This window comes from Mauremys reevesii, linkage group 7, assembly GCF_016161935.1.
Source record: "Mauremys reevesii isolate NIE-2019 linkage group 7, ASM1616193v1, whole genome shotgun sequence".
In the NCBI taxonomy this organism is placed as follows: Eukaryota; Metazoa; Chordata; order Testudines; family Geoemydidae; genus Mauremys; species Mauremys reevesii.
In genome coordinates this window covers 107,743,440-107,769,873 of record NC_052629.1, presented here as the reverse complement: position 1 = coordinate 107,769,873, position 26,434 = coordinate 107,743,440, and the positions used below count along the sequence as shown (strand labels likewise).

Here is a 26,434-nt window from a genome sequence, read left to right as displayed (position 1 = left end):
TGATGGGACAGGTGGCAGGTTCCTCTGAACATGGATACATGAACAGTCATGCATATATAGTTGGCAAATACACAATGGCTTCCCCTGCATCAAGGCTGTTAGAGAGAGAATTGTGAGAGCTAAAGGTAGATTAAGGTGCTCTTGAAAGCTCAAGGTGCACAACTCTCCCATTAGCCTTTGTTATACTGCTATTAAAACGCACACATATGGAACCAAGAACATTTTGGAAAACTAGGGAAATAGCCATTGCTACTGTGTGCTTGAGTACCCTGAAGTGGGAGCAGGAACTTGCTAAGTCCAGCCTCTCACCAACCTGGATGTCTCGAGCTCGCTCATAGGACTGATAAGCTATTTTCTCTTCCATGCTGGCCAACTCCTGCTTTAGATTAAGGATCTCATTCTGGTGGAGCTCTGTCAGGTCATTTAGCTGCTCTTCTAGTCGTTCACATCTAGAAGTGAGAAACGTAGGGGAGTTATTTTAGTGAGAACACAATGGTAAAATTACACCAATAAGAATCAAGAGATGAATCGTGGAGATCTTCCTTGAAAACCAGCATGGCTGATATTAAATGATTTACGTTTTCCTTGCCACTTCACTCTGTGGATCTGAGAGTGATTTCGGACAATAAACTATGCTTCCTCACGGTGAGATAGGTAAATCTTGCCCATGAGGTAGGCAAACAGCCCTATTTTAAAGAGGGAGAAACAGGCACAGAGAGGCTAAATGACGTTACAAAGGAAGTTAAGGACAGATTCCCTATTCTGAGTCTTGTATTTAAATCACCAATCATCCTCCATATAACACAGCCCCCCCCCCCCAAGGTTATACTCAGTGAAGCAATGTGAGTAATTAATAAGACTGATGTCTAAGTCAGAGAACGTGATGGTCTTGTTTGGCATTACATCACTACATGTAAGGTCACATGGATGGATTTTTTTCCCATTAGCTTCTGAGAGTGATTCTGTCTGATTGGCAAAATTACCATGTTCTATTATTTATGAGAAGAGCATGTAAATCACTAGCCTGTAGGCTCATTTTTTAGATTTCCAGTGGCAAGCGGATTGCAAGTGATTCCCATGGGGGGGGGGGGGGCAAGGTTTAAAATGTGAATTATTCCAAAGGTGGAAAAAGTCTCTTCTATTAGCAAAACATGCAGTAGTTGTGCAGCACTAACCCCACAATGCAACTGTAACCTTTCAAATGTGAAGTATTTTACATTTATATATAGCCCTTTCATTTGAAGATTTCAAAGTGCTTTACAAGCAATTAGGTTTCAATACCCCCTGTGAATTTGGTTAAAATATTCACATATTTTCTGAAGAGTAAACTGAAAAACAGAGAGAACCAGGACCTAGAAATCCTAAATCATAGGCACTGTTTAGGCTGGCCCTTCCCCCCCGCCTCTAAATTTTCCCTCCATTACTACCACTGGTTCAACTGCATGAGTGGTAGCTATTGTGAGAACACTCGCAATGCAACAGAAATCTTCTACTCGCCTTTTAGAGTTAATATTTGATGGTTCACTAACAAATAGTGTCTGACTCACGGGCTTCTGACTCTATGGACTTGAGCTACCTTTAGCATTAATTTTTTGCAATGAAAAGAACAAAAAACTCAGAAGATGTTTGATGCTTGTTACCTCAAATAGTGGGGCTTTACTTAAAGACCTGACTTTTTAAGATAGTTTGTAGTTGAAACACAGACAGCTTTGGCACGTGAGAGTCTCAAACAATGACAATCATACATGGTCAACCAGTTGGGATGCAAGAGCACATCACTGACTGATGCTGCTCATTCTGAAAAAAACTCCCAGGCATCTTCGTTGTCAAGATACATCATTAGAAAAAAACAAAAGAAAAACAAGAGCACCTTGTCAGCACCGGGAATCAAACAACATGAGTAGCAATGTAGAGATGGACTGGTGAAAAGTTTGGCCAGTTATTTATAATATAGCTGCTTGCTCCCACCCCACTTCCCTTTCCCAAAAATACTTAATTAAAAAATAGTCTGCCACCAGCCAAGCACTCAGGATCAAAATTAACACCCCCCCCCCAAAAACAAATCAACACAACCCCCTAAGTGCAGCATAAATTAGGAGGAAAAGTATTCTGCATGTTAATACTTTAAATTTCAAGCTTTTCCAGAAGGTTGGTTAAACAAAAAGGGACTCAAACTTTTACGAAAAATACAGTGATTATGTCTTTATAAGAGAGACACACCGTAGAACAGTTGTTGCCAAGAATCTTAAATCCTGTTTTATTACGAACAACTGGATTTGGATAACTTCAGTACACATATCGATCTACCGGAAACATAAGGAAACCCTGCAAATCTGTAAACCTCAGGATTTGGGCTAACGTGATTAGCAAAGAAGCTGACATCGTGCTTCCTGGACCCTGGAATGCAGGGCTACTGGCTTATTCCAAAAGCAAAATTAACTTCATGCGACTCCTGCTTGCTAACTTAACTCCCACTTACAGCAAGGAGCCAGCCACAGCTTTTGCAGATTGATTTGTTCCCTTACTTCAACTCAACAATTATCCAATACATAGATTTTCGATATATTTACTGGAACTAACCTTACTCTGTTTATTTGATTTTCATTTCCTATTTTGTTTGCAACATCTATGAGTTTAAGAGCTGGGTTTTTTTTGGTCTATCACATTGGAAAAGATGAAAAGTTGGTCTTATGACAAAAACGCAGGACTGGGAGCCAAAATTTATTTGAGAAAAGATAGAGAAGTTTAGATTAGGTGGTATTACAAAGTAAATGTCCTATTTTGTCCCTTGTAAAGTCATCTGTAAAGAGGGGCTAGAGTGTGTGTGTGTGCGCGCGCGTGTATATACATATACACACACACAGATATACATACACACATGTATGTGAGGGTGGTAACAGCCATGTGATCATTTTCATTTATCAGACTCATCTGGCTGCCTCATCTGTGCTAATCCTCAACGGGCTATTTAACATTTCTAGCCCCTGAGCAGATTCTAAGAGCTGCCATTTCTTTTTATTCGACAACCATAAAACTGAAAATCTAGCCCAGTAGTCTAGAAGTCAAAGGTTATCCCAGGAGTCTTTTAAACAAATAAATATAATTAGTATGAGGTCCAACCAGTTCTAGCTACAAAAAAATCGGATACAAAAATTAAAGCATAATAATGTAGCATTTTGGCTGACGGGTTTCTCATAGCTCTCGCAGGATCCTGCTAACTGTACTTTCCAATGACACTGGCTTAAACACTTCCCCCGCCCCCTGCAGTGAGCTGGACACATCCCAACTATATGAGCTCATGATTTTGCTGTGTGCAAACAGGTTCCCCTAATGGGACAGGAACCATGAAAAAACTCAGCAGGAGCTTTTTTTTCAGGTTCTCTACAGAACGGAAAGTCCCTGCTTCTCTCAGTAAACAACTGCCACCTTTCGAAGGATGAGATAAGCAACAGGCTATTTTGGAGTTTGTTACAGCTGAAAAAGAACGACTGCAGAGGACCAGACCAGGATCTTCCTTTCTCGATGATTCAATTCTAAGAGGAGTGGTTAAACTGCCTGAGGCCATATCAGCTGGCCAATGGGCAGGTAGCACAGTCTTTCACATAGCCCTGGCAATGCGTACACTGGGACAGCTGGAGCAACCTGCAGTGCAGGGGAAATAAAAAGACAGACACAGGAAGAACTGGAGAGACTGCCCTAATACCACCCCACCCCAGGGCTAGTTAGCACAAGAGCTATACTGATAGTCAAGAGCTGAAAAGGGGAGGGAATCAGGCAGGTCATGGAAAACCTGCAGGGTAAGTATTGGCTGGTAAATAGAAACTAAGGCAACATAAAACAAAGGCCATCCACCTGCAAAAAAAGGTTGGGGTGGGGAGAAATTTAAGACGACTGGGCTGGACACAGAAGTTTGATGGAAAAAGATTACGGCACTTGTATTCTTCCAATTGCCAGGACAGATGGAAACACTCAGCAAGAGGTTCTCTCTCTCTTTTTTAAATTAAAAAGTATTTTAGAACATCTGCGCTTTGTGCTAGTATCCGAAAGGTTCCCCAGAAATAGCACACACCTGTTAGCTATTCATAGCTTTTAAGGCCAGGTATGAGCAATACAAATCCCCAGCCTGATAAATTAAAACCACAATCTGTGTCTCCATCTTCCCTGGAGGATTTATTTTAAGGAAAAAGAGTGGATTAACAGTCCAAACACAGGACTAGGAGTCAGGCATTCCAGAGTTCTAATCTGAGCTAGGACAGCGGCTTCCTCTATGGCCTTGGGCAAAGCATTTAGCCTCTCTGCTTCAGTCTTCTCCTCTCACAGAAGTGTTAGCTTCTATCTTCCGGATGCTTTAAAAGGTCAATTAAGTGGTAGGTTTTAATACTAAATTCAGTAGTCAGAATTACTACAATGAACTAGTCTGGTTTGCCGTGATTTAGTCTTTCAGATCTTTGCAGATCAGACACTTCCCTGCGCAATTATTAACTTTTCATCTCTGAGTCTCCCCACTACCCTATTGTCTCCTGCATTCATCTGAATGAGTATTTAAAAAGAGGCAGAATATGGACATTGCTGGAAGCTGGTTTCCTAAGACGTGTGGGGCTTTGGATCATCTCTTGTGTTTACTGAACATTAGTGGGCAAGAGTTCCCCACACCCAATTACAAGTAAACTTTGCTAAATGCCTCCAGGGCAGGACTAACGAGCTCAGCTACCAAAATATTAAAGCCCGACTGCCTATACTGTATTAGTTCAGGCTGCCATTTTGCTTGTGCTGTAGTTTGTATGCAGCATTGTTACCTAAATATGGATGGCTAGTGCTTCATGTGTCCAACAAAATACTAAATTGAAACAAGCAGAACCTCTCTTTATTATGGATTGGCAGATCAGACTTCATGTCACTTTGCTAAGGGACTGTAGGATAAAAAGTAGGGCCCTACCAAATTCATGGCCATGAAAAATGCATTATGGACCATGAAATCTCATCTTGTGTGTGCTTTTACCCTATACTAGACAGATTTCGCAGGGGAGACCAGCATTTCTCAAACTGAGGGTCCTGACCCAAAAGGGAGTTGCAGGAGGGGTCACAAGGTTATTTTAGGAGGGGTTGCAGTATTACCATCCTTACTTCTGCATTGCCTTACAGCAGCGGCTATTGGCCTTGCCAGCAGGAGCACAGAAATAAGGGTGGCAATACGATACCATACCATGCCACCCTTACTTCTGTGCTGCTGCGGCCGGAGAGTGACAGCTGCCAACTGAGGGCCAAGCTCTGCAGGTAGCAGTGCAAAAGTAAGGGTGGCAATACCATACCTTGCCACCCTTACTTGTGTGGCTGCTGGCGTGGTGCTGACTTCAGAGATGGGCGCCCTGCCAGCAGCCACCGCTCTCCAGCTGCCAAGCTCTGAAGCCCTGCGCTGCTGGCGGCGGCGCTAAGTAAGGGAAGCAGTTTCGCAACCCCTCCCCCACCCCACAGCTCCTTTATGGGTCAAGACCCCTAAAATTACATCATCATTAAATTTCAGACTTCAATAGCTGAAATCATGACATTTACAATTTTTAAAATCCTATGACTGTGAAATTGACCAAAATGGACCGAGAATTTGGTAGGGACCTAATAATGAGCACTGGAAACGAGCCCCTGTGCTGGGCTCTGGTATCACTCAAAAGTCTGATCACAAGAAAAGAGAGTTTGAAAAATGACACTGGCCTGGCTTTGGCCATCCAGGTTTGCAAAACATGCAGAAAACTCACTGCCACTTCAAGATTACAGTAGCCTAAACCCTTTCACATGGCTTCCAGGACACCAGCATCTCTAAGAGAGCTAGAAGGTGATGCTGAAGACATGGTGCAAATCTACACTAATCCCTGGCTGCTGTCCTCCCTTTTGGGGTGAAGAGTTGGGTCCCCTCTCATTTCTTGTTTTCCTCAGAGACCCTAGAAGGCACAGCCAAAAATTCCATCAGATCTGGGCTCTGGTGCCTGGAGAAGCTGGCAGAGGACCTGCCTACAAAGCCATAGCAAGATGCTGCTGGGGAGGAGTCCTAGAGTGTCAGGGGTAAGATCCAAAGTGTTCTGATGGGGAGGCTCCTTGGCTTTGGTAGGTGGAGCCTGTAACTGATGGAGAGGAGTGGGTTCCTTTCGGCACCCTTTTCTTTGTACCAGTGGCACTGGCTGAGGGAGGTGCTGCTGCAATAGCTGCCACCCCTCCCGGTTGCTCCACTGAGGCCTTTGGAGTGCAGCCATGGTACCCACTACTTCCCCTCTGGCTTTCTTCACCTTCTCCTCCTTGGCTGATACTCTGTAGAGCTTAAGGCACTGGAGGGTAGGAGAACTGCTGTTGGAATGGCTCCACCTCCCTTCTGCCCCCTGCAACACGGGATATGTAAACTACAGGGATACCCTCTGCTTCCACACAATCTCTGCAGTGGGAATGCAACTGTTGTGTGGAATGGTTGACAATACATTCTATTTAAACTTCCTTTGCCACCGTGGAGCAGGGGGGCACAGAACCCTGGTCTTTGGGTACACTGACAATAGCATGCCTTCTGAGAGAGCTGCTCGACATATGGGAGGAAGGGTTGGGGTTGGGCTTCACTGCTCCCATTTTCCTAGCCAGATGCAGGTCCTCGTCTGAATAGTTGGAGGAGGCAGGGTTTCTTCTCCCTTACCTGGGAGCAGGTACAGTTTTTTCAGGGGACAGCAGGGGTTCGATAGCTACAACTGTAGTACAATTGCCCCCAAACCCTCTTTAGTTAACTGCTTATCTTGGAGGGGCTCTGTAAGGGGAGACTCTTCCTTGCTATTCGCTTCTTGATCAGGAAAGAAGAGCGGAGCAGTGAGAGGGCAGAATTTATAGGAGTTATTATGACAGTCAAGTCCGAGAAGACCATGAGGAACTTCAGAGGTGAATGGGCAACATGATGGCAGATGAAGTTTGATGTTGATAAATGGCAAAGTAAGGCACGCTAGAGGGAAAATTCTGAACTATTCATACTACTTCTAAATTAACTGCATCAACTCACGAAAAGGACCTACGCATCAGTGTACACAGCTCAGTGGAGATTCCCGCTCAATGGACAGTTGCAGTCAAAAGGCAAACAAGACACCAGGATGCGCAAGAGTGGGATGGAGAACACAGAAAAATGTTATATAAACCAACCATGAGGTTTTGCCTATAATTTCATGTGTGGATCTGGTCACCCTATTTCAAAAAGTATACTGCAGAGTTAGACCGATTCAGAGTGTGGCACAGAACCATTAGAGGCATGGAAAAACTCCCTGATGAAAGATTGTTTATCTGAGAAGGGAGATGACAAGGGACCAAGTATATAAAATAACAAATGGTATAAATATTGTAGATGGAGAGTTTCTGTTCTCCCTGTCTCATAACATAACAAAGGAGACAGATTCAAAACTCAAAATCCTCAGCTTGTATGGAAGGATACAGAGGTGTTGGAACAATTTTTATAGTGCAGCACCCCCAGCACTTCTAGTTCCAGCGCCTCTGGAGGGATACTGCAATGCTTGCTAGGTTTGGACCTAGCAGCATATGCACATGCTGGAGAAGGCCCTGGGCTCCCTTGTTCAGTTCAGCCATGATATCAGAGAGGAAGCTTGGAGCATGTAGGTTGCATAGGCCACTGATTCCTCACACAGGCTATAGTAGCAGCTTTATATACAGATGTATGGTGAAGGGGTCCCTACACCTCTGGGGCTGCTTTCTGACTTTTAGCAGTCTGCCTGATGGATATAGGTCTTGCAACTAAATGAAGCTCAAGAGATGGCCAGACCCACATATAGAGGTGAGACACTGCAGGGAGTGAGCCTGCTCTCTAGTCATTTAGATGCTAAGTACTGCCCCGGGAGAAGCTGACTGGCGGCAACTAACTGATCAGGCTGGTGGGCTGGGTGGGGCAGAACTTAACTGGCCCCCTCAGACCAGGGCTGATAAAAGATATACAAGAAGGAAGTACAGGGGGAAAGAGGGAGGAACAGGGCTAGCTGAGTCGAGTCATACAGAGGCCTCAGAATGGGGAGACTTCTGTTCCCCTCAGGTCCTGCTGAGAGGGCTAAAGAGCAGCCAATATTGTAAATAGGTGGTAGCATGGGCGATTGTGGTGATCTTGGTAAAGGGGATTTGAAATAAAGTTTCACTGAGAGCACACCCAGTGGAGTCCATGCAGTTTCTGAAGGGAAGAGTACAAGGGCAGAGTTGGGGCCCTGTTATAAGGGGATATGTCATAAAAGACTTCTTACTCTGCCTCCGACTGTTGGCTGGGAAGAATTATCGGAACATTTGGACTGGTACAGAAGATCACAGAGAATATTTTCCTTGGTGAAGCTAACAAGTATTGCAGGTTGGCTTCCTGGAGATAGATATTTCCACCCAAAATAGTCTAAAAAGATAAATGCAGATCTGCACCACACAAAAACATTCCCACTGTCTCAATTTCTAACCCTGATTTCTATACTGGGAACATAATGATGGAATTTCGACTACACAAGTATACTCAGTTAGCACTGTCCTGGGAAAGGCACAATACATTGCCTGCCCTAAGCTGTTTATAGTCCACTGAGTGCTTTAGATTTACACTGCTCTGTAACTCCTCAGTATTTAATATGGGGACTAATTAATAAGATGCCTACCTGTACCGCTCCTCTTGCAGAGTCTGCATTATTAACGAATAATCCCTCTGATAGTGAGCCTTAAGGTTCTCAAAGGATTCTTCCAGTCTTGCCTGTGTCTCTCGGATCTCTTGAATCTCATGTAGTATTGCATCAAACCCTGAGCTCTGCATATCCAGAGTGTTTGTTTTGGAGCTAGAAGCTCCCACTGGACCCCCTGTGGTGCTATTAGCTCCCACTGAACCAGATGTGGCACTTGAACAGTCCTCCTCACTACCATATTTTGGGCTTGACTGAAAGTTATGAATAACACCTAGAGTCTTCCCATCTTCCTGACCCTCTTCCAAAGAGTCCTTTAGATTAGCAATATTGTCCGCACTCCCAAATTTGTTCCTTATTAGGGAGGCAATCTCCCGGGGTTTGGATACCACAGCCCCTGCTGCCGAATGTGTGGCTTGGGAGAAGCTGGAAAGCCCACCTTTAACACTGTCTACAACTCCTTCACTAAAGCCAGTGACCTTTGCTCCCACATCCTTCAAGCCCTGGTGCATATCCCTGAAGACATCCTTTGGCTGCCGAGGGATTCCATTTTGTTCAACCTCACGAAGCTTCCGATGGTAGTGCTCTAGCTTCTTCTGCAGCTGCAAAATGGTTTGGGCCGATTTCTGGTTCTTCTTCTCAAACACTTGCTTGATGCGGGCGCTCTGCTGCTTGTCAGCATTGTTGGCTAGTTTCAGGTATTCTGCCACATTGTCATCCCGGGCTGTTTGCTCAATTTTGATCTGCTCCGTCAACTTCAGTATCTTCTGCTGCAAGTGAGTGATGGCCACTTTTGTCCGCTGTGGATCCGGGGTCCCATCAACGGAGTCTGCATTGATGCTGCCATCAGTGCTTGAGGCCACTGCATTAGGGGTTTGTGCTAGGCTGCTTACTTCCGACCGCTCGATCTAGACAAAGGGGGAAAGAATATGAAGGTTAAAAACACTGGCTTTCCTAATTCAAAAACCATCTACTTCGCTGGGCAGTAACAGTCAATGATCATAAACGGCATTCCAAGATCTTCAAAACTAAAAACTTTATTTAGAGTAATTGATACTGCACAGAGAACTCTACAGTACACAAAAAGTTACTCTAACTTTGATTTTTAAAAATCAGTCATTTCCATCTTGTTGCCCACACCTCATTTTTCCATTTCTCTTTAATTCCCATCCTACAATGGGGGGAGAAGAGCATTTGTGAGCCCTATGTAGTTCATGGGCATCTAAAGGGATGATGCTCAAAAGCCACCTCAATCAATTGTGCTAAAAAATGATGGCACCTTCAAAATGCCAACTGCTTAAGGAGGGTTTTGGGGAGGAGGAGGTAGAAGTAGGGACTGATCTATAGGATGTAGTGTATCAATACTGGGGGAGAAATGTAAAGAAAGGATAACAATGGAAGACCAAAAGCCACGTATTTCAAATACATTATACTGAACTGAGGCAATTCCTGACCCAAAAACTTTTATTGCTGCAATAAATGCAAGTGACAACACTGCAATTCAGAGGACAAGAAATAAGAACTACTAAGGTAGGCCATTGAAAATATGCACACGTATACTTCATGTTCTCAGCCCTGTGAAACGTGCTATTATTGTAACAATAAAGCGCTCAAATCGAGTCCTAGAGTGAGTGTACAGCCTCCTTTCTCCTGCAGGGGGAACAGATCATGGCCTGAAATGCCAGCGTTTCAAATATATAATCTACTTGGAATCTTTAAAACTCTTAATGCCTTGCAGTAAATAAATTTTAAACAGTTATGGGACAGAAGTGCCAAGCCTTGTTTCCATTCAGAACAGGAATGGACCAGTGGCCTTGAGTTGAAGCATCACACTTTTCTTTCTGAATTCAGATTTTATTACTATATATTTTTTATTCTGCCAAGACTAAGACTGGTTTGGATCAATGCTGAGCATACAGTGAAATGAAGCGAGTTGAAAAACGAGCAGGGGCAGACTGTTTGCCATCTGCAGAAAGCACTATTGGTAACTATCCAACATACCAATAGCAATAAAAGTGAATGGGTAATTTCTAAAGTATTCCTTCTCAGTAGCAACAGCATTTATATATACACATTAATAGCAATTTGCTTAGTAACCGGAAACAGAGACTCCAACATATTCCCCTTTGAAAAAATGTCTTAATGTTGAAGAAAAATAAAAAGCATAAAATTTATTTTCATTACAGAATCTCCAATATTAACAATCCATGTTCTCAGTGTTTTTCTTGCCTCAGTCTTGGTTTCCATTATCTGGTGCCTTTCAACATTCTTACTGTTTGTATGCACTTTTTTAATGGGATATCACAACACATCTCTAAGTGTAGAGCACCAACCACTAGTCTGTCCAAGACTTTTCACCTTGGACAAAAAGGAATTTAACTACAAAGAGCTGTCAATCCAAAGAAACCAACAACTAATTGATGCACTGTTACAACTCTTCAAGGAGGTGGAAGCTGGTTTTAATGTAGGCTAACATTTGTGGAAGTGTCAGATTTATGAGTCTAGACCCATTTGCAAAAGTGACATGCATTTAGGATGCTGTTTTGCTCCTAAGTGCCTAAATCACTTTTGAAAATGAGACTGGCTCTTAAATCTCTTGGTAACTTTTCAAAATTCTACTTGGTATCCTTAAAATTGCCTACCAAGTGTATACAGTATGTCTGTACACATAAACAAGATGATTTTTCGAGGAGAGACTACACAACTTTCAACCCCTACAGGCAGGTTTCCTTTAACATCTTTGAACAAGCATATTGATTTAAACCATAAATGTTCACACCCCATGGATTTGCAGAGATGGCAATATTCAGAAGCAGACACTGAAGTTATCCTCAGGAGGAAGAAATATAAGTTAATTCACAAAGCAGACATATACTGATGATCTATATATTGGCAACAAAGTGCAAAAGGCGAATTAAGAAGAGTGTTTGTTAAATTTAGCTTCCTAATAAAGTGGAAAATACTGAACCCTTAGAGTTGAAAATCCCTTTAGATTTTGCACTCCCTGCCCTCCACCCCGCAAGTACAAGAATGTGCTGTCTCTCATCTAGCCTACCTTGGCTTTTCTGAGCCGCAATAAATTTTCCCAGTGCATGGCTTCCACAAAGAAGAGTTAACATGCCTACAACCGCTCTACTAAAAGCCAAGCTCTTGTTCTGATATGAGTCCAGCAAAACTAACCAACAGTCTGAAGGTAGCTCACTAGTCACTACCTGAAACCATGAATCATGTAATTACTCAGTAACTCCTCCCCTTCAAGAGGAAAGGCATTATCCCTGCATCAGGCTTGGGGGTGAGAAATAAAAACATGACATCATCCAAGGCATGAAAAAAATATTAAAGGGACAGCTCATTTTTATAGCATTCAAAGTAAAGCATTAATGCAAGCCTGCACATGGATGGCAATACCCGAAAGCGTGAATTTCCATCTTACCCACTGGACTCAGTTGTGTAATTATAGAAGAGCAATCCCATTTTCACAGACAAAGCAGCAGCTATGAGCTAGGTTGTATGGAGCAAAAAGTAACAGAGATGTAGACAATGCAAAAGTTTGCTCTCTTTCTACCAGTCACGCTCCAAAACAGACGCCACACAAGACAAAGGGCATGACAGAGTCATGGCCATACAGAACAAATTACCTAACTCTGATAAGAGCAGTATTAATACAGCACTGCTGAAAGGAAGGTCACCGCACTGTTTATTCCTGCATGGCATAAAACAAGTTAGACAAAGAGAAAACAATGGGAAACACATTTAATTTAATTAGAGCTACTATTTTTTGCTGCTTCTGATGACAGCACTTGGCCCAAACTCCTGGAGGAAAGTTTATTTTATAAAGCCCATTACACCCTCTAGGAAATATTTATCAATGAGCAGGGCAATTATAAGCCCCAGCTTTCCAGACGCAGTTCTTTTCCTGCGCAGCATTCAATACATTTCCTCAGTCACAGTGAAGAAACGGGAATGACACTCAAACAATGCAGCTTTTAACAACTCTCTTTTCTTTGGAAATCCAACGTTTTTCCTTAGAAGTCCCTGGGGCTGTGTATTTCAGGAACCTGGTTACTAGGTAAAATGTAACTCCTGCTCTGTCCCCTAGACTTGACTGCTTTCTTTATGCCAGAGGGCTTTCTCTCTCTCATTGCTCTCAGTGTAATCTGTCCAGTGGCTGTGCCTAGAATGTATCAACTTATTAGCCCCCTATTTCTATTGAAGTCTCTCATCTGAACACAAGGAAATGGTGGGATGTAAAGAAACAAAATAACCATGAATAATACGAAAGCTCAAACAAAGGACAGACAAAATGTTTGCAAGAGTGACTTGCTCTGAGTTGCCATTGTTAATACAGCAGTCCCAAACTGGCCTATCAGTCATTAATAACTAACAGCGTCTACTTGTAACACATTCTGGAGATTAAAAGTGCTACATAACGTTAAGTAAAGAGCACTTCCCTTGGACTAGGCAATTTGTTTTTTTCCTCCTTTTTTTGAGATGGGGACGCTGAGGATGAGGTTATGTGACTCAGGAATTTGGGTTCAGGGCTGGGAAACAAAATCATCCTTTTGCTACTCCCTTCATGTCCAGCATTTGTACAAAAGGAGGCAGACAGTGGTAACTCATCCATTTAAAACAATCTAATTCTTGAAACTTTGTTGTACAAGCTGCAGGAAAAGCAAACAACAAAAAGCCCATTTCACGTTTGTTTCTAGACTTTTTCACCACCAGGTCCTTATGTGCTAGTACAGTGTGGCTGTGTTTGGTACAATGTTTTATAAACTGCTTCCATTGGAATAAACAGAATCAGTGAAACATTTCTACTGGACTAAAGCATGTAAAAACAAACCTGCATTTTGGGCTTCATGTGACCTTTAAAGCTCTACGTAAATAGGTTATATTTGCAAAGCATGGATCACAAACACTATAATGGTGCTCATTCTTTTCTCCCTGACTAGCCTGCTGACTGTCTTAAACACTTGGCAGTACTCCTCACTAGTCTATTTAGATAATTATTTTAATCCAATTTATCTCTCAATCTGTAAACACCACAGGAAACATTCCTGCATTCATTTTAAGAACATGCACTTTGTCAAGCACAAAATAAAAATCTATTAGAATAGATAGATTTCCTTCCTCCATGAAGTTTAATATACCTTTGAAACAATGCAGTATACATACAGTAAGTTGTAATAAATACCCTCCATTAGACAGGCAGCACTCTACTGCACTGTCATAACACAAATTAGTGCTGGGCAGGCTCAGCAGGGCCACTAGCTAGTAACCTAGCACTGAAGTTCACTGTTTATTACACAAAATCTTGTCTGACATTTGGAAGTTAAAGTGTTTGACGTTTCATTTTATGTTCTAAAGGATTCTGGTTGCTGGAAACCTAAGAATATTATTCTTCAGTCCGGGGTGACTGTGGAAATATCAGCTACTGACTGAAGCAGCCTTTGGGCTTGGCTACACTTGCAAATTTGCAGCGCTGCAGCAGGGTGTGAAAACACACCCTCTCCAGCGTTGCAAATTGCGGCGCTGCAAAGCACCAGTGTGGTCAAAGCCACAGCGCTGGGAGCACGGCTCCCAGCGCTGTCCGTTATTCCCCACAGGGAGGTGGAGTACGGACAGTGCTGAGAGAGCTCTCTCCCAGCGCTGGCGCTTTGACTACACTTAGCGCTTCAAAGTGCTGCCGCGGCAGCGCTACCGCAGCAGCGCTTTGAAGTGCTAAGTGTAGCCACAGCCTGCGTCATAGCAATTGCTTGGTAATCAAAAGGGGATGCGTTTTTTTGTTTTTTTTTTGTTTTTTTTTTTAAGATTTCTAGGCAGCACCAAAAGTTAGTATTAATCTGTTCTGCTAACGGCACACAGGTTAGCAATACTACACAGAGAATATTAAATCTCTGCGATACAGGCTTACATGTATTTTGGAAGAGTATATAATTTAGTTTCTCTTGTGGGAATCTGTGATTTTCATCAATCTTTCCTAAGGACTGTAGCTCTGATATCTGATTACCTGATCAAGCCATATATCGAACATGGACCTTGTGCGGGATCGCCAACAGAGTCAACAAAGATTTTATGTGCAGTTGTAGTTCAGTTTACAATTTCTCTCACTTGGTGCTTCTGTTAGAATGTCAACACACAGCCCAGCTTACTCAGCGTGTTGATATGATCTTATCACTCCTCTCAAGTGCCTTATACAGCAGCTTTGCAGCTCCAGCGACAGGAGTCTTTATTAAACTGCTCACAAAGATTCACCCTTACTGCTGGAGTAGGGAAACTGAAAATGAAAAACTGAAAACTAATGCAAAATTCTCAGAAAATAATGGTTCTGAAAGAGATCAATTTCTTCCATAAATTAAGACTGTGTCTCAAGAGCATAAGGTGCTAAAAGTGAGCGGGTGTGGAATCTATCCAGGACATGAGACACAAACCTGTACAGAGCAACACAATTGTGTTATTTTTCACAAATCAGCTTCTCCCCAAGCTGAGTTTTTACTATAACCATAACAGCAATTTGCACATTTCAATGCAATGAAACAATATGGGATGTTAAACACTATTTTACTATAAAAATAATTTCACTAGATTTTGGTGCACTGTAAGCTAGTTCCACTAGGAGATGCTCTAAATCATTCTAATGCCCCAACTTCTTCCTCTAACACTCCAAGTTGGTTTTCTTTCAGGGCGAGAAGTCAGTGGTGGAACTTCATAGTGAAATGTTGGGTCGTTTTCTTTTCACCAGCCTGATCAAGATTCCTTAGGGTTTTAAGGTCTTGTTTACATGGGGAAACTGACTGCAACAGCTACAGCAGAATAAAATATTCCAGAATGGCTGCCTGTGTAGACACTATTCTGGACTGAAATTGATTTTTTATTGTACTATAGCTAGTCTGGTCAAGAAACCCACAACACTTGGCAAAACCTGTATCTTTCAGAACACTGGGGAGTTCTGGTGTCCAAAACTAATGATTTAGGATTACTGAAAAATCTACCTGGGTTGGATGCTATAGGGATGCTGGTGGATGGAATATAATATGTTCAGTGTGAACACCTGAAAGTGAGTTAACATTCAATTGCTCATATCTCAAATGTGTTTCCCCAATGTCCTAATAAGTCAGTCCAGACAGGCTAGTATGACCTCCTCCCAGCATAAGACGACAAAAAATGTACTGAAAGCTGTTTTGTCCCCACTATTAAGGGGGATTGGGCCACGTGAGGACCTCAGTTCTTTCCCTACCTCCTGGCAGGTGGAGATTGTCTTCTGGATGCCTTAGCTAAAGGGTTTAATTCATTGTTAATTCCTCACTGTTCAAATTGCCAGGATTACTCCCCTGCAAGAGTTTTTCTACATATCTACTCCACAGTGCAGAGCCTATGAAGAACCTATTTTTTCCCCTCCTCCCCCGCAGTCTTTCTATAAATTATATATACACCGAGTCTTATTTACAGTGTGGTGGGTCTTCTTAAAAAACCTTGGTGGGAACATTTCACACACACAAAAGTACCTGCTGACTCATTGAAAATCCAGACTTACTTTGTTTCCAAGTAGGGCAGCTGGCTTTAAGCCAGTAACAGCAGCGCTCCGGGCACACATGGTTTTAGGAGCCGTTTATTACAGCTTCTATTCCCTCCTCTCTGTTTGAAGCTTTGAAAACGTGACCGAGAAGTGTCGTTTTTCTTAAAACTAGGGCAAGGTGAGAGAGGATCTGGCTGTTGCAAGGGGAAGGATGACTCTGCTGGGAGCAGCTCTGGGAAGGTGCATAGCTAGTTTCTGAGCAGACTGGACTAGTCATGTCTCCTGATGATCAAGATCTCTCTTTACATGATAAACATTCCCAACAACTAAATACTCAAGAAGTGTTTGCACTGCACCACCTCCCCCGCAAAAAAAACCAACCACCCATCCACACCACAGGATCAGAACAGAAGTCATGAGTCTGATTTCCTGCTGAAACTTCCCCTCTCTAATGAACAGATTCATTAAAGTAAATTTAAGACAATGGATACACAGTAGGTGGAGAGAGAATCGGAAGATTGGTATTGAAATTCCTAGTAGCCAAGAGCTAACAAACTCACAAGGAATAGACAGACTGACTTCTTTCCTCAAAGCATACAGGAGGGTAGAGACTCTTGGGATGCACGGATGGTTAAAAGGCAGTCAATGCATTAGTAAAGTGAGATCTGTAATCATCACCTTTAGGCGAACAAAAATTAAAGAGGAGAAAACACCTCTGGTCAGGTTTACACTACAGACCCATATCAGTATAACTACATTGATCAGGGCTGTAAAAAGTCCTCAACCCATAGTGATGTAGTTATACTGACCTAATCCCCCTCCCCTCCCCCGCCCGTGTAGACAGCACTATGTCTCCTGTTGACACAGCTACCGCCTTTTGGGGAGGTGGATTAACTACATTGATGGCAGAAGCTCTCCTGTCAGCACAGGAGCATCTTCACTAAAGTGGTGCTGCTGTAGCACTGTATGTGAAGATAAGCCTTTTTCATGTTTGACTGAATCGCCAGCCTACAGCTCTCACAGCTCTTTAAAGAATCATGTCTGCAGCCACACCCCCTCAAGCTGTAATCTCATCAATTCCCAAAAGCAAAGGTGGTTAGGGTCAGATCAGTAGCTAGCACTACTTAACCAGGGCCTCAGAGTCATGGGGCTTGGCTACACTTGAAAGTTGCAGCACTGGTGGAGGCTTTCCAGCGCTGCAATTAGTAACTGTCCACACCTGCAAGGCACATCCAGCGCTGCAACTCCCTGGCTGCAGCACTGGCTGTACACCTGGTCTGGTTGGGGTATAATGAGTGCAGCGCTGGTGATCCAGCGCTGCTCGTCAAGTGTGGCCACACACCAGCGCTTTAATTGGCCTCCAGGGTATTCGGAGATATCCCAGAATGCTTTTAACTAAATTACTCTCTTTGTTTTGTTATGCAGCCTCTCTTTGTTTTGTTGTGAACTCCGAGCTCCGCACAGAGCTCCGTTGCCGGTGCTGCTTATCTAAAAAACAAACAGAGCTCCTGTTTGCTGTGATCAATCTGTACCTGGCTGTAAACAATCAAATGAGAGGCAGGCAGGGAGTGAGTGAAACAGCGGGGAGTCGTGTTGGATGCAGGCTGTTTGCAGTTAAGAGTTAAGGGTAAGGGATCGGGAACATGTTCTGATTTTTCAAGGCAGGAAGGTAACACAGTGTTGGCTCCAAAAATCCACTCTCTCTCTCTCCCCCCGCTCCCTGTCACACTAGACCCCACTCCACCCCCCTCTTTTGAAAAGCACGTTGCTGCCACTTGAACACTGGGATAGCTGCCCATAATGCATCACTCCCAACAGCGCTGCAAATGCTGCAAATGTGGCCACACACCAGCGCTGGTAGCTGTGAGTGTGGCCACACACCAGCGCTGTTCCTGCACAGCTGCACGACCAGCGCTGTAACTCCCAGCGCTGCAACTTTCAAGTGTAGCCACGCCCATGGTAAGGACACCTGGAGGAGTTGTCTTTCAGATGAGATGTAAAAGTGTGGCCCCGACCACTTGTCTTTAGAGCTCCCATGGTAAAGTTCTGCAGTAGTTAAAACTGTCAACCAAATGTTCAGTGTGAGTAATTACATTCTGCCTCTCTGAATTTCCCCTGCAATTTCAACTGTTGTATAATGGCACTGTGCTACGAGTTAACACATTCTTTTAAATGCACTTTTAGGCTAAATCTTCACTGCCAAAAAGATAGTGTATTTTTTAAGCACAGTGGGACAGCGAATACCTGTTGCCCTGGGGTTTAAAAAGAACAACGAAGCCCAAAAACCAACAAAAACTTCTTTTAAGTGGTGAAGACAAAGCCTGTGAGAGTAGGAGACAACACACAAAACCAATAGCTACTCTACTCTTAAGAGATTACTTGCTTTTATAGAGAACAAAGTATGACCATAAAATCTGATGAAACTTGTTTCTTTGAAAGTATTTTATTCATTACAATAGACAGATTTATACAGGTGGAAAGATAAATCACATAGCCCATTTTCTAGATGCATTAGAAATGCTGGTGTCCCCAGGGAACAGTAAGGATTGTGTATATAAACTCAGTTTTTAAGCTAGTTTTAATTAGCTTTTTACAGCAACAAGGGGAAAAGATATGCTGCAATCCCATTCCTGGGAATGTGGCATAGACAGACAGACATACAGACAGACGGGGTGTGTGGGGATAGATAGATAGACAAAAATGCCAAGATATGGTACTAAAATAATCAGTTATCTGACATTAGTCAAAAGACCACTGATGTCCAATAGACTGAGTGCTTTCATCATCTTAAAGATTTAAAAGTACCCTGGACAAGAAGAAAGTGGCTATGACTGAATTCCAGCAAAGCTGAAATGATTGCATTAGACAGGCATTGTAAATAAACAGCTTTCAGAGTAGCAGCCGTGTTAGTCTGTATCCGCAAAAAGAACAGGAGTACTTGTGGCACCTTAAAGACTAACAAATTTATTTTAGCATGAGCTTTCGTGAGCTACAGCTCACTTCTTCGGATGCATAGAATGGAACACACAGACAGGAGATATTTATACATACAGAGAACATGAAAAGGTGGAAGTATGCATAACAACAGGAAAAGTCTAATCAATTGAGATGAGATCATCAGCAGGAGGAAAAAAACTTTTTGAAGTGATAATTAAGATGGCCGATAGAAGGTGTGAGGAGAACTTAACATAGGGAAATAGATTCAATTAGTGTAATGACCCAAACAAATAAACAGCAGCAGCTTTCTGATTTTTTGGCAGAGTTTTTTCAGAGGGCCAGTGCCGGACATACTATCAATGTGTATGTGTGGTGGTGTTTTTTTGTTAGGGCTGTAGAGGATCAGGAGTCAATTGTGGCCAGGGTCATTGCCACCATCTGACTAAGACACTTCCTCTTGCATTCTGATCTGGTTACTGTGAGGCATGTGTCTGCAGTATTATGCATGAGTCACTATATGGGACTAAACCTCCTCTCACTACCAAGCAGCTGCTACAGGAGGTAGAAACAAGGGAAAAGGAAATTGTTTACCTACCGCTTTTCTGTGTACTAACTGCTGGTTGGAACATGGGTAAACTGTAAGGTTCCAAATGGATTCGGACTCAAGAGTGTTAATGCCTAGCTCTTATCTGGAGCTCTCAAGATATTTTATAAATGAGGTCAATATTATCCCATTTTACAGAAGGGGAAACTGAGGCACAGAGGGGCAAAGTGACTTGCACAAGGACACCCAGCAGCCCACTGGCAGAGCTGGGAGTAGAACAGTCTCTTGAATCCCAGACAAGTACTCTAACCATGAGGCCACACTGACCTCCTGGATGTTCCATATATTATCTTAACCTTTAAGAACACCGAGAACAGGGCTATTTATACTGAGGTAGGTTAAAGAGGAAGAACAAGTACAACTGTATCTCAACTCTTCTGGCATTTCTGAGCTTGAAAAATCCCTCTGAGCTTGAGAAATGACACGGATCCGACACTTTATAAAGGGTCTCATGTTTATTTAAAATGAAACATATCCCAGGCATGGTTCTCTGATTTAGCTTTAGTTGCTTTGTTCCATTTTAATTTTGGTATTTCTTATTTTGATGAGCAATGTTCCTTAAAAAGAGAACTTTTCACATCTTACTAATTACACACAGTAAATGAAAAACAGGCAACATTAGATATCCATTCAACAAACCTTAAGTGCCACATGAAGTGGTGTTGATCTTTTTGAAGATGTCACTGTTCCCTTTGAATCAGTAATGAACCAGTACCCTAGTATGGCTCTAGGGAGTGCTGTGCTGTGCTTCTGGAGGTGCAGTCTCACCCTAGGTGTAAGGCTGAAATCCTGACAGCCTGTGGTTGCTGAAAATACCGTAACACTTGTTGCAGATTAACAAGAGTTAACCCCAATGCCCTGTGCTAAATTCCAATTAGTTTGTGTAGCATTCCTAACATAAGACAGAAATGACAGCATCTATCCCATATATGATTGTGCATCTCTATTTGATCATCCCACTACATACTGCATGAAAAAGCACATAGTAATCCTTCTGAATGGGAGGAGATATGCAAGTATCAGGGATTACTACAAGTCAGCTTCAAAACACACAATTACCGGTAAATACAATTTGTGATCAACAGAAGGAAGTCAGTCACCTATCACAAACATTAGAGCAAGTGGTTCTTCCCTTAGTTGAGCAATAGTTGGATTAAGATGGTACCAGCCCTAAAGACATCACATTTCTAAGATTAACAACATGTGAGAAAGAAAGAAACTGTCCACCTCCATGGCAGACGTTTTCAAATTGTGGTCTACAGACCACAGGTGGTTTGAAGACAGCTGTCTGATCACATAGTGCTTCCTCATTTGCCACTGCTAAATTGAATTAAAAGATGGCTCAAATATATGAAATGCTTTCCTAATATTACTTTTCCATGCAGGCAATTGCTGTATATGCCACGGGGATGTTACGCAACTGTGAATGGTAGTAAAGGTACTCCATAAATTTGTGAAAGGAAAAGCGTGTGGTTCACATTGTGTGTGTGGTCCTTAATCTGAAAAAAATCTGAAAACCTCTGATCTATGGAAACAGTTAATCTCAGCTCTGCAAGGCTGGCACAAATAACCACATTCAAAAGCAAAAAGTAAAACAAAGTTTATAAGCCACCAGGAAATCTGATATATGCACTGAGGCTAGTACATTGTCCATCCTAGCTGAAGTCAGTTCACTGGTGTAATAAAACCCTTCTCTTCAGTCCCAATTGCATTCCACAGAGAAGTAATTAGGAGGTTACTTACCTGTAATTGGAGGTTCTTCAATGTGTGATCCCTATCTGTATTCTACTGTGTCCGAAGTCGGAGAATTTGAAAGTAGGGTGAGCCAGGTGCATGCACGGACCAACAGACATTACTTTCAAATTCTTCGACTCTGGACGCAGGCATAATCCTCTCAGTGGAATACAATAGGGACCATCACTTGAAGCAGCAGCATTTTTCCTGCAAGATTTCACTTTGTGAGAAGGAAGTGAGCTGCAGCTCACGAAAGCTCATGCTAAAATAAATTTGTTAGTCTTTAAGGTGCCACAAGTACTCCTGTTCTTCTTCGCATTATTATTATTAATCTCAATGAAAAAAAATGTCAGATTGTGCTTTGGTGCTCCATCTACTCAGACTCTCAGTCAGAAATGCAAATAGTCTGTGAGGGGACATTATGGCTCACCTGAAGTGGTTTGAGAAATTCTTTGGCTACGTCAGCGTTTATTCAACAGTTAGCCTTTTGATAGAGCATGGAAGATACTCCAGTTGGTATCCATGACAGATAGGGTTGCAACAACCTACAGGCTAGGCACTGAGTTGGTGCTCTGTGATATCAAAAAAGGATAATCAGAAAATGTCATGGAGGTGGCTGGCTTCAGATGGAATAGTACAATTGAGGTGCATTCATGTGTGCAACAGTGAAACATCAGAACTGAACACAGCCCTGGTCTGAAGGCACAACACACTAGGTGTGACTTTTCTAGATCTTAATGGAAACAGTATTCACATGCACTACAGAAGAACAGCTTTGTTAGTGTAAGGAGCTATTCAAAGTCCCACATTTTATTTCACTTTTTTAATGCTACATCTGCTTCTTGGAGGCTGCTTATTAAATCTGCACAAAATCTCTCTAAAGGTAGGAGAACCCCCCCATCACAAACCTTTGTTTGTCCAGTGCAGAACTGCACATGTTCTCAGTCACCAGCCTTCCAGTTCATTGTTTATAGAACACCCAGACTTAATCATTCTTAGATTCTCCATACACATCAGGGAGGGGCCCTATAGGCTAGATGTAAACAGTGGGTATGAATGTGAAAATTTCTGTTAACATGCAAGTCTGGATCACTGCAAGAACAGGGTGAAGGTCCAGAAAGTGATAAAGTCAATGATTCACGGAGACATTCTTTTAACAAGGTTTTCCACACAATGCAAAGGAACATACACAGCCATATCTTAAGGCAAACTGCTGATAGAAGTGCTGTGAAACGGGAGCTCCTAAAGGCTGCGTCTTCAGCACCCCACACATTCTTTACAGCTCCACACTATATTCCATTCCACTTATACAGAGGAGCCTTCGGTAAGTCAGCATCTAAGAATTGTTTTGAGCAACTCCCATTATGATCTTTACATTCAAATTCTCAATATATTCAGATCTAGAAGACAGAGCTTGCTAATTTAGACATGTGAACAGAAGCATAGACATGAGAGTCTTGCAGTAAGGTCTAATTGGCGTTAACAGGACCTCCCATAAGCAGTAACATTCTTTGCCTGCAGCCAACTGTCCCTCAAGGAGGTATGAAGTTCTTTCCTATCTTTGAAAAAGAAAAATCAGAAAAATTGCTTCCAATTTGATTCTTTTGCTTGCCCCAGCTACATAGCATGCGGGACCAACAATGTAGCACCAAGAGGAAATGGCTTTGTAATTTATTCATAGAAACTAAATGACCACTAAAGCAGTTCTACTGTATATGGTGCTTTACATCTTCAAAACATTATATAGACATTAATCACGCCTCAATATCTCTGCAGAGTAAACATTTATCACCACCAATTTACAGAAGGGGGAATGACAGAAGGTACATAACTAACCAGGGGCATAAGGACTACTTGCCCGTCTACATTATAGGCAAAGTTTTTAATAGCACTTAAATGAACTATGAGATGTAGGCTCCTAAGTGCCTAAATCACTTTGAAAATAGGACTTAGGCAACCTTGAAAATTTTCACCCTACAGTTTTAACTGTTGCAGGAGCCAGTTACAATATAGCTGTCCTGACCCAGTCAATAAGTGGTTCTATTTTGTAATGTAGACGTGCCCTAACTTGCTGGTTTAAGTGACAGAGCAACCAGCTTTATTTTCCATATATTTGCAATGTACGAGAGTTCCAGAAAGGGACCAATATTTGAGCATTAGTAAGTGAAATGAAAGAAAAAATGTTTAATGTTGCTACTGCCATGACGTTACCTGTCTTATCAGAAAGAATTACCTGTGGTATCAGTTACAACACAACCCACACATTTCACATTTCTGCACTAACACACAAACACACCTCACAAACCAACCAGCACACCCCACAGTAACCCTGGTTATTTCCTGGCTTGTTGAGGTCTACAAATCTGGTACCGCTTGGAAGATTCTATGTTTTTCTCACTTCCCACTTGGCTGAAACCCTGTATCTTGGTCACCATTATTCTGGTCTAAGACTGGAAGGGACTCTTTTAGGAATCAGTCACTACTAGTTGCTAAAAGGTAATAGTTGAGTGACAAGAAACACCTTCTCCCTGAGGAATATATATGGTTCAACCACTGCCCACGAAGCAGAAGCAGGTGGGGTGTGTGGAAAGGGATGAGACAAAAGTGGGTATTTATTATGTAGGTGCTATACAGACATAGGATGAGACATAGTCCCTACTCTAAGGAGAGAGGAAAGGGCACAACATACAAGTGTTCAACAGGTGATTATTCACACACTTAACATTTTTAAAAATGATTAAAACTACCTCCAAATAACCTGCCATCGAGGCATGATCAGCCAGTTTGACTTCTTGTAGGTGTCACAGTAGAAGTGGGTCTTTAGGAAGGTCCTGAATGCACAGAGTAATGATTTGGTGGAACAATTCAGGAATGACTTCCCATATGTAAAGAGGAGTGTGGAAGAAAATCACTTGTGATAGGCGGACAAGTGGGACATTAAGACTGGCATCATAGGTAACAAATTACAAGAATATAGAAGTAGATAAACGAGGACAGAATTATGTGCAGGGCCTTGAAGGAACTTGATCTTTGAGAATTAAGAGGAAGAGATAGTAATAGACATTGCCAGAGCAATGGACAAGGAAGATTATCTTAGCAGCTGCCTTTTTTTTTTTTTTAAAATCAACAGAAAGGGAAACCATGTGGGTGTCAGGAAGTCCAGGGAGCAGGCGGTTACACTAATAAAAACAGGAGAGGAGGTGGATGAATTTTAATTATAGGGATAGATACCTTGAAAACAAGTCTATTTATTTGAAATACAGGGTATAATCATAGGAATGACTACAGAAAATGGCACTCTTTTCACTCATTCCAGTTGCCCCTGTGTATCTGAGCCATATTCGCTTAATTTACTGACAAAACAAAGCTTTTACAACTGTTAGCTCTGCAGAGCCAGTACAGTCTATTTTGTCTCACACATCAACCTGCTTTCTAAAACTAATGCAGAATATTAGTGGTGAATGTGTAAGGCACAGTAAAGAACAGAGCTTGGTTTTCAGATTGCAGGCTGCAAGTTAAATTTGACTTGTAAAATGAGTGAGCAAACTGGATATGGAGTCAGTGAGAATAAATATCCAACTTCACAAGGTCATTTTACAGGATCATTTTACACAGTACAACCACACTTAAAACAAGGGTTTGCCCCCCTTTTAAGAGGAGTCTTCTCTGTTGAAATCTAATTTGTCTTGTTATGTAACCATTTAATAGATCTTTTCTGTTGCAATTCATCTCTGACATAAAGTAGTCATTTTGAAGGGTTCAACTACATTTCCATACTTTTTTTTGTTTGATACATGGAGAACTTAATTTTAGAAGTTGTTTCTTTCTTTTGCAGATATAACTGTCATTTAACTGAGCTCCACAGTAACCAAAAGCCATTCTGTAACCTTATTTCTGGGTTAATGTAATCAACAACTTGTACTAAAAGATAAATATCAGAGGGGTAGCCATGTTAGTCTGGATCTGTAAAAGCAGCAAAGAGTCCTGTGGCATCTTATAGACTAACAGACGTATTGGAGCATGAGCTTTCGTGGGTGAATACCCACTTCGTTGCATGCAGCCGACGAAGTGGGTATTCACCCACGAAAGCTCATGCTCCAATACGTCTGTTAGTCTATAAGGCGCCACAGGACTCTTTGCTGCTTTAAAAGATAAACATGTCTTGAAACTGCAACAAGATTCATGTGTCCTGTCACTGCATTATTTGGAAGTTGTATCTATAGTTTCTCAATGCATTAACCCTTCCTTTAAGCCTTTATAATACACACAGAGTACACATCAACAAATTTCTTATTTGCCAGGAAGCTACGCAATAGTTTGGATACTACAGAGGTTCCTTTACTACCAAAATCTGCAGTTTGTTGTTAAAGCTCTAAATGCTGTATGGGAGCCACACTATCATCATGCTAGAGTCATGAGATAACGAAATGGCAAAGAGAAGACTAGCTCAGCTAGTCAAAGACAACGGAGAGCTAATATATGCCACTACAGCACAAAGAAAAAGCCTGCCTATCAACGGCTCCTCCTGCTGGGCTGCCACATGCATACATATGCCTTTGGAGACCTGAAAGGCACAAGCAAATTTAATGAGGAAGTTTCATTCAAGAGGCAGGAGTCTCCAGCAGAGAAAGGCAGTGGAGAAACTTGTTTAAAAAGTCTACAGTAAATACTATATTAACTGAAAGATAAAATCAATATATATTTACTGCAAACTATCTGCAACTAAGGCAGATTTGGAACTCCATCTCAGGAGGCCCTGCTAAGAACAAGTACTGTTGCTAATATTAGAAGAGGATCTATGAACAAGCAGGAACTGTGCAACAGAAGCAGTAATGGGAACAGATTCTAAAACTGTACTTAAGGCAATATGGTGTGAATCTTCAGTCTTATATAAGTTCCAGGTGTTGCATTCACTAAGAACAGACACTGAGGTATCCAACTGTAGTCCAGCAGGTATTTCCCCCTGCCCCCTGGAAACCT

General features: G+C 42.1%; 1 protein-coding gene across 9 annotated transcripts in view; it reads right to left on the bottom strand.

Moving 5' to 3' along the window:
• TMCC1 (transmembrane and coiled-coil domain family 1) overlaps positions 1-26,434 on the bottom strand; it is a 190,821-nt gene that overhangs the window by 7,519 nt on the left and 156,868 nt on the right. For 8 of the 9 annotated variants that reach the window (XM_039481554.1, XM_039481555.1, XM_039481557.1 and 5 more), the window contains 2 exons: positions 8,646-9,571; positions 314-449 (listed from right to left, as the gene is read on the bottom strand). In XM_039481554.1, coding sequence (XP_039337488.1) covers positions 314-449; positions 8,646-9,571 — 1,062 coding nt within the window. Of the gene's footprint in view, positions 1-313; positions 450-8,645; positions 9,572-11,718; positions 11,798-26,434 lie in introns of those variants that run through there. The other variant, XM_039481553.1, reaches the window with a different exon arrangement.